Below are 8,545 nucleotides of genomic sequence, written 5' to 3'. Positions count from 1 at the left end.
TTAAGTGGAAGGCTGATTTTGCTTTCAAAATGGCAACTTCTCACATCAACAGTGGAAAGACGTAGTGGAAATATGTTTATTTTAAACTCTACATGTAAGAGTGCGTCTAAAATCAGTTTTAACAAGTAACACTTGAAACTCTAAACTGAACAAATTAAAAGTAATGCTTAAAATATGAATAATATATAAATAAAATAATATATTTATTTTATTTTATTTTATTTGTCATGTTGTACACACTCCTTACCAGTTGGTGGCAGTAATGCTTCCGTAATGAAGAAGGCTCAGGAAGAAGAAAACAGAGGTGCTTACTTTTGAATGCCACGGTGTTTTTCATGCTAGTGTCTGTGTTTGTTTCTTTGTTTCACTAAAAAGTTTCACTAGCACCTCAAATACGATGGGTATAGAAGACGAAGCGGATCGCACTCTCTTCATAAGAAACTTAGACACCAGAGTTACGGAGGAACTGCTGTTCGAGCTGTTTTTACAGGTGCTGCTGTTGTTAGCCACAAGCTAGCAGATGTCCTGTTTGTTTGTAACGGCAGGCTAATGCTAATCCCGAGAAAATGTTTGAGGACAGACAGGCCAGAGTTGTAATTTACGAACATGATCTTATCTTAAGCTTTCTTTAATTTTTCTTCTTTTTTTACATTTTTATTATGTACACTAAAGCTATTCTGTTAGCGTGAAATTTATAAGTTTTTGCAGCCTTGTTTGTGACAGAAAGTGGTTGTGTTTGCAGGCTGGACCTCTCATCCGAACTAAAATCCCTAAAGATTCGGATGGGAAACAGAAAACATTTGGCTTTGCAGTTTATAAACATGAGGTGTCCGTGCCTTATGCCATGCAACTTCTAAATGGGACATCGCTGTATGGGAAAACCATCCAAGTCCAGTTCAGAACGGGTGAGAAATCGTTTAACATCTCAGTCATTGTAAATAATGTGACAACAAATTAGAATTAATCTATAGATATTTGCATGAAGTTATATTATCAATAGATGGAGTTAAAACAACTTGCTTAGAAAATGATTTTACATTTTAAGTTAGTTAATAAAAATTGCAAATAGCTACATTTCAATATCTTTAATTTACGCAGAGATTTGAGGATACATGGGAATGTTACAAAATTACCACAACATATGTCTGTGCGTATGAATAAAAATATGTACATTTGTGTAAATTCACTTAGTAAGAATGCTTTTTTTTTCTCGCTGTCTGAAATAAACTTGTTTTAGATCAATTAGTATTATGAAAATTGTTTCTATTTGCTAAATTGGAGAAGAAACATCAGTTTCATTTATTGTAGAAATAATAATACAAAATGCAAAGTAACATTTTTAATTATTCAATATATCATACACTCATGGACAAAATTGCTGGTACCCATTTATTAATTAATGAATGGAAACCCATAAAGGTCCCTGAAATGAATAGAAACCAGCAGAAGTGCTAATATTTTGTCATATATAGATATATTTTAGGATTGTCAATGTGAGTTCGTTAAAACATATGATTAATCTGACATTTTTAGTGTGCTAATATTCCATAACACAGATTAATCTCTTAATTTTGCCCTTAAAGCCTCTCTCCTGAGGAGGCTTTTATGCCTTCTAACATGTGGGGAATTAAATTTAGGCTAGGAATGCTTGAAATGATGTTCACCAATTGCATTAATGCTCCTACTGAATGAGAGCGCTGCTGTCGTGATTTTTATGCAGATTTTCACTGCATGGTAAGAAGTAATGCTCTGTAAATAAAACTTTTTTTCTCAAATTAATAACCAAAGTTTAGCAACATATATGTTGTTGGTACTGGTAAGCATAAACATATATATTTTTTAAAACTAATATACACAGAAGGTTATACAGATTATTTTCTCTGTTACTTAAACATAAATCAGCACAAAACATTTTGGGATAAATCTAAAATATAAATCTAGAATGTAACATTTCACTTTTTAAAAAACACTTTTTTTCATAGGTAGCAGTCATAGCAGTCCAGGAAACTCCCAGAATTCTAGTCCTGCAAATACCCCAAATCCTCATGGCCAAAGGTAAGAATACATAAGTGCCCTATATATTATGCCCCCACCCCCCTTATTAAAATAAAACAAATACAGGGAATTAATACATTGGTTGTTAAATTACCAGCAAGTACTCCTGATTTAAAGATGGAGGCGAGGATGCTTAAGAGGATCACTGGGGACTGTGGTGTCTCCTCCTGCAGAGTAAAGTTTAGACTGGGCCTAAAGAATCTGACCCGGCCCAGGCCCATAGATATTGTGTCCGAGCTTGAACCAACCCTACTAATTGACTTCAATTAGAGGTTCCAGCCCAAAGTAAACCTGACGTAGGAGTGAAAAGCAACACATTTGGTGCACTCAGTGAAGCCAAGAACCAGTTTAAAATACTTCCAGGCCTCTGACTTTGCATTTTGTTGGTTTAGTCGTGTAACTTCTTTAATTTTTAGCTTTTGTTTGACATTTTCCAGCTCCATTTTGTCACATGTTGTAACCACAGGGCGAGTCAATAGCAAATCTTTTGGGATGAGTGATTGATGGGAGCTTAGCAGGGCAGGGCTAGTCAGCTGTGCTTGTTTCAGTCTAATTAACTTCTACACCTTACATTCTTTCTTTCTTCATCAGGGTAAATTACCTACTCATCTAGGCCTGTCGCAATAAACAATAAATCAATTAATCGCACAATAAATTAAAACTATTGACTTCATTTTAATTATCGGTTTTATCGTTTCTTCCGGCCTTTTACTTTTTCTGTTGATGACACTAAATGAAAAAAGGCTCAACTCCGGTGCTCTCCACTGACCCTTCTCTTCCTCATTTCTTTAGTGTAATGCCAAGCTCTCACTACATGATCCTAGAGTTGTCGGCCCATTTTCAAAACATGAGAGACCATACATTAGCCGACAGAAATCCTAGGTATAAGGGTTCGATCGTGCCGTGTGGTGTCCAACAATGGGCACAAAATAATGGCTACAAGTCCAGTTAACTAATTTTAAAACCAGGCATTAATCAATGCTTTACTACAATCTACCTGCAATGCATGTGGCTAGTGTCAGTCCTGACTGAATTAAAATCATTATAACCTATTTATGTCATGTTAACGAACAGCTGAAAAGTTACCGTGTTTGTCAACTGCGGTAGCAATTTTTCTCCAACTCCTCCCCTTGTCATTTCTATATTCTTTGCACAAAATGTTGAATAAACGTTAATGTTGTTTCCACATATCATCTCCAATGTCCGCTGGACTTTGGGTTGTGCAGCTGTTTGGGATTCCCCTCCGTAATTTCCCCTCAGAAAGCACGGAGGGGATTCTGCGCTTTCTGATCGGCTACCTGTCACATTCAACAGGCTAATGCTCCCAGTCGGGGAAAACCCCTGATTTAGATCCGACCTCATGATCTACCATAACACACCACACACTACAGGATGATCGGTTACGAAATCGCAAGCGACAATCTTAGAACGCCCAACGTTCTAAGATTGTCGTAAGGGGGAAATTGGGGCAAAAAATCGTATAGTGTGAACTATTACACCAGGTAGTCGGATGTGCCCATCTTTTCTATTTAAATCTAATGATTACTGAAGGGCAATATAGTATACAGACTTCATAATCTGCACTCTTTTGGTTGAATGAAGTATTTATTTCCACTTTGGCTTTATGTTGTTTAGATTTTAAGTAAATTTTTTGTTAATGGAGACGGAGAATCCATTTTATTTTTGTTTTTGGTTGTTTTGTTTATTTTGTTTATCAGTTCCAGTGTTAAGTGTTCTTTTGAAAATAAAGTGTATCTATCTTTGGCAGGAAATCACATGCATTCCAATTAAATCAGTGTAAAAAGGTCTTCAAACAATATTATTGTTTATTGCAATAATTTTTGAGACAATCGCTCAACAAAGTTTATCGTGACAGGCCTATGCTCATCTATTTAGACTTTAATAAATAGATTAATACAACAATAAGGACAACATGCATTCTTGTTTTGTTTAGTTTTCACTGTGCTGTATGTATTGTAGGCTTATTAAAAATGCGCCACAGAAGACCTGCCCGAACATCAAGGATACGGTTTTGACAAGTTTCAGCCCGAATATAAGGTTGGACTTAGGCTGTAAATCTAAACTCTACTGCAGAGTCGTTTGCATAAAACAAAATGTACAGTTATGAAAACAGTTTTCTCTTCACATGAACATCAAATCACCAGTTTGAGTTGGTGAAACCTGTAGAAACTCTGCTTTTAATCTTTTTTTTTTTAATTAATTGACTGCATAGATGCTTTGAGTTCTGAGATCTACTGAGAAACATCCTAAAATGTTTTGCAAGAAATTTATGGTGGACATTAAACAGTAACTTTCTGCACTCACTTTCGCCTTTTATTTCTAGTAGTTATGCTGTGCAATGTGTGATATCTTTCTTGATTAAGTCCAGTGACTCAATAGAATAGCCAAGGAAAGAACATATCCAGGCCCGTTGATCATACTTGCCTTTTTGCACTCTTAAGAGTGGAACAGTAACTGAGCCAGCGCTGCTGATGTGTCATAAGTACAAGAGTACATAGACATGTACGCATATTGAGCAGTTTCTTCCTTCCTCTTTGTGTTCAGTCGCTTGCATCTATTACCTATGTTGTACCTTTGATAAAGACTGGCTAGAATTTTATTTTATTTTTTTTTATTTATGTGCTTACAGCCAAAAATATCCACTCTTGTCTATTTATTACAAGGGAAGAAATCATAGTTTGTTCTGCAACAGATGATTAATATCAATACTTGTAATCAATACTTTAAACACTGCCATGTTATTTGCAGTTTTATGTGAAAAAATTCAGGTAAAACCAGACATTCACATTCACTGTTATCCATATTATTAACTTTGCTGTCAATTTGAATGGCCAGTCATGAAAATGACCTTTTTGTTATACTGCAAAAAATCATGTAAATTTAGCTGTGCTTCTAACTAAAAATACATACCAATGCAACCAGTACCCTGTACTTGGCAGTGTGTGCATTTTTTTTTTTTTTGAAAGAGTACAGCAAGTTTAAGTAACTAACTAGCTTTAGTTACTTCAGTTTGTTCAGTTACAGGTTAATTTGTTCCAACTTATTCTGTTTTTCAGCAGTAATTCTAGAAGCATTTATGATTAAATAAAACATAGCAGGCTAAAATAATAAATTTCCCCTTTTTCTGTATTTAAACCATTTCCTTTCTTTTACTGGGGAACATGTGTGCACAGATTTTAAATTTTTCTCAGTAAATATCAGCAGACATATGTCAAGTATTGATTCATTTGGAAGTTTTCCCTTGATTTTTTGTTTTATTTTGTATTTTTTCCTGACCACCTGTCAATGTGTTTCTTTCCCCCGTTAACCAAATTCTTAGAAACAGCATGGTCTTTGGTGGACCTTAATGAGTTTAGAAAAACAATTTCTTAAAAGTTAGGTACATGTTCTGTGATTCATAAATGGTAATATTTTAATTATTTCATTTTCACTTTCTTTCGAAACCACTACCTCTAGCACAGAACTTGCAGCAAATAAATTTGTTTGCTACAAAAGTGCAATGAAAACAGAATCAGTGTACAGACATAACTTGGCATGTTGTGTAAATTGTGAGGCTTTCATCCTTTGTATTGATTAGTTTAAAAGAATAACCCATTGAAGATGTAAGTGTGGACCAAACTGAACTTCACCCATACAAATGTACAAACACTCACCAAGATCTTGCTCTTAAGGGAAAATGTTGTTCTTTTCTGTATAAAGAAGCTAAAGTTTGTTCGAAATATCTTCCATGTAAATCTTGCGTTTGTGCACTACTGAATTTTTTTCTGTTTAAGAGTGGTGGTGATGTAAATGAAAATATGCGAAACAAGGGTTTTGGTACAAACTTTTTAATAAATGTAACATTTTTCAATGTATTTTTTTTTTTATTCCCTTACAGGATGCCAATCCAGTTTAGTTCTCCTCCATACACACCTCCACACCAAATGCAGAGGTCATTTTCATCGCCTGACCATCTCCCAAAGCATGCCATGGTAACACTATTTCTTGGCCTACAAAGTAAAAACTCAAAAAACAAAAAAAAAACTCACGCCTCGCTACCTGTTCTTTTCTACATCCACAGAGGAACAACATGTGGCAACTCCATATGCAGCAGCTCGAGCTGCTTAACGGCACTTTTGCCAAATCTTTCCACCGGCAGTCGCCCGCTGCTGGAAATTCTGGCAGAGGGGAGTTGAGGCAGCAGGACGACGATCACTACAGGCATGATCGAACCCAGATGAACAGCGGCGGGAGAAGCCAGCGCCACGGGGATGAGCACGGCTCTGGTCGTTATCAGCAGCACAGCCACAGCCGGGAGAACTACCACCACCAGAATGACAGGAGTGGTGGCAACCGACACCACGACAGCCGAGGTGGAAACAGTCGTGATGAACGGGCTGGCAATCGTGGCCTCAAAGAGTACGTTCACAGATGGCGACGTTACTGAGTTACATATTTGTGAAAGAAAAAAAAAAATCAGTTCTTCACATTTTTTGTGGATATTTCTTTTAAGAAAATCTGAATTAGGTTAAAAATCATTGTGTATATACTCAGGTTGTTTGTAAATGATCTCACCAATTTGAGGATTTAATAACTCATGCCTTTAAGGCCTCTTTTTAAAGGTCTTTAAATTTGAACATTTTTCTTTGATGTGACAGTTTTGTTCTCGGCTGTTCTGGATATTCTGAAAGTGATTGTAATGTTGCAGAAGCAGTTACAACAATCTTGAATGACAAAAAAGATAAAAAATGACTTCAAAAATGTATGATACTTAACAGATTTGTGTTATGCAATTGTGCTTAAATGGTGCTCCTAACAATGTAAACAAATTTTCAGGTACTTTTGCTGAAAAGAACATCAACTTTAGCTATAAATTCCACCAGCAACATTGAAACAAACACAGGGCACCAACTTTTTTAATTTTTAGATCAACCTTGCTCTTTCCAGCAAAAGGGGCTTTATTTTACTTTTCTGTGGGTTTTATTTTTTAAACTCCAATCTGTAAAACATGTTTTAAAGTGAACCTTTTCTCTATAAAGCTCTTTTCACTTGACTGCTGTATTGTTATTCATCTGGCTTCAACACATGCCTTTGAGTCTTTGTTGTTGTTCATAAAGGCTATTTACAGCTCATGGTGTATAAAGAGGATATTGTATGTTGACGCTTACACGCTGTAATGCACGCACACATGGCCTTATCTGCACCTATAAATGGACCAAGTGTAACTAATATGCTTGTACAGCGGGTTCTGAAGTAATCTACAGGTGGCGCCACACACATCCATTTATTGAATCAATTAAGAAGTTAAATATAACCAAGCTACATGATCAGCTCCAACGTTTGACCTTTCTATTTATGATGCTTTCAAGTCTTAACGTGAATCAGACTCCCATTCTTTCAACTTGACAACACGGGGTTAGTGCCAGGTTTATTTCTTCCTAAGCAGTGTCCCATCCACTTTTCTCAACACGCTTTAAAAAATGGCACAGGTTTTGGGCGTTTACGGATGGGGAAAATGTTTGGCTTCACTCCCATCCCAAATTTAGCAACACTTGGAAACATGGGGCTTCATGTTGCAATCTGCCTTTTGCCTCAGACCTGTTGCTTAGAACTAGCTGATAATCAAATCTGAACGAAGTCTGCCCGACAGTTTTCATTTTACTGTCTCAATATTAAAACCTTTTTTCTTTTTTTTTATGCGCTTTCAACACTCCAAAAGGCTGTGTAGTATTTTCCCTCTACCTTCCTTCTAATCTGCTCTAGTATCCGATTGCATCCTGATACTCCCAAATTGCTCCAATAGAGAGTATCCTCTCTCCGGTGTCGGTAGGCCTACCAGGAAGATCCATATTACGCTTCTGACTGTGGCATAACTCTTCTAATTGGTTGATCTACATGGCGTCTCCAGCCCTGGAAAGGCTGAATAAGATTAGGGGGCCACTCGGCAGCCGCTGCTGTTCGGACCTGAATAGAAGCGTGGCTCCTGAAATGATCCCACTTCTAAACACCCCCGGAAAGCTATCCGCTCGCTGCCTTTGCAGGAGCCCAACAGCGCAGATAACAAGTGACAGGATTCCTTCAAACAGTGCTTCCTGTACCAAGGGGTTAATGCATTGTCACAGATAATTGAGCTTGAATTACTGACCAAAATACTCATGAGGGGAAAAAAAAAAAAAAAACTTCCGTATTTTTTTATTCCATATATTTTATTTTGCTAGCATGCTTTTAAAATTGCATTGTTTATTTTTCTCTTTATCTTAAGGACTCGTGCCATTAATTATGTATTAAGTCGTTTTGATCAAGTAATATTTGGTCCTCTCAAAACCAAACCGCAAAGTCTACAAGCATCTTTATCGGTAATTTGAGGGAGAAATTATTCTCCTTTCGGACAGCCACTTTCAAGTCTAGACACATTTTTAGGCTTAGGCATAAAATGATTACGATGATGAAATTATTATTATTGTTAATAATATTATTATTTTATTATTAT

At 36.3% G+C, this 8,545-nt stretch overlaps 1 protein-coding gene across 1 annotated transcript; it reads left to right on the top strand.

Annotated features, from left to right (window-relative positions):
• Window positions 1-280: 280 nt before the first annotated feature.
• On the top strand, window positions 281-7,108 carry rbm7 (RNA binding motif protein 7). Its single transcript, XM_032546044.1, has 5 exons — window positions 281-490; window positions 743-905; window positions 1,983-2,055; window positions 5,954-6,047; window positions 6,137-7,108. The coding sequence occupies exons 1-5, from the start codon at window positions 398-400 to the stop codon at window positions 6,500-6,502; spliced, it is 789 nt and encodes a 262-aa protein (XP_032401935.1). The 5' UTR covers window positions 281-397; the 3' UTR covers window positions 6,503-7,108.
• Window positions 7,109-8,545: the final 1,437 nt, after the last annotated feature.

The sequence above is a fragment of the Xiphophorus hellerii genome, chromosome 18 (assembly GCF_003331165.1).
Source record: "Xiphophorus hellerii strain 12219 chromosome 18, Xiphophorus_hellerii-4.1, whole genome shotgun sequence".
Lineage (NCBI taxonomy): Eukaryota > Metazoa > Chordata > Actinopteri > Cyprinodontiformes > Poeciliidae > Xiphophorus > Xiphophorus hellerii.
The sequence above is the reverse complement of the archived record's forward strand: the minus strand, read 5'-3'. Positions and strand labels throughout refer to the sequence as shown.

Bases quoted from the DNA above. Each gene is read 5' to 3' on its own strand.
- rbm7 (XM_032546044.1), top strand. From the start codon at position 398: ATGGGTATAGAAGACGAAGCGGATCGCACTCTCTTCATAAGAAACTTA. The intron at 491-742 runs GTGCTGCTGTTG...TTGTGTTTGCAG, and splicing joins TGTTCGAGCTGTTTTTACAG to GCTGGACCTCTCATCCGAAC. The intron at 2,056-5,953 runs GTAAGAATACAT...ATTCCCTTACAG, and splicing joins CCAAATCCTCATGGCCAAAG to GATGCCAATCCAGTTTAGTT.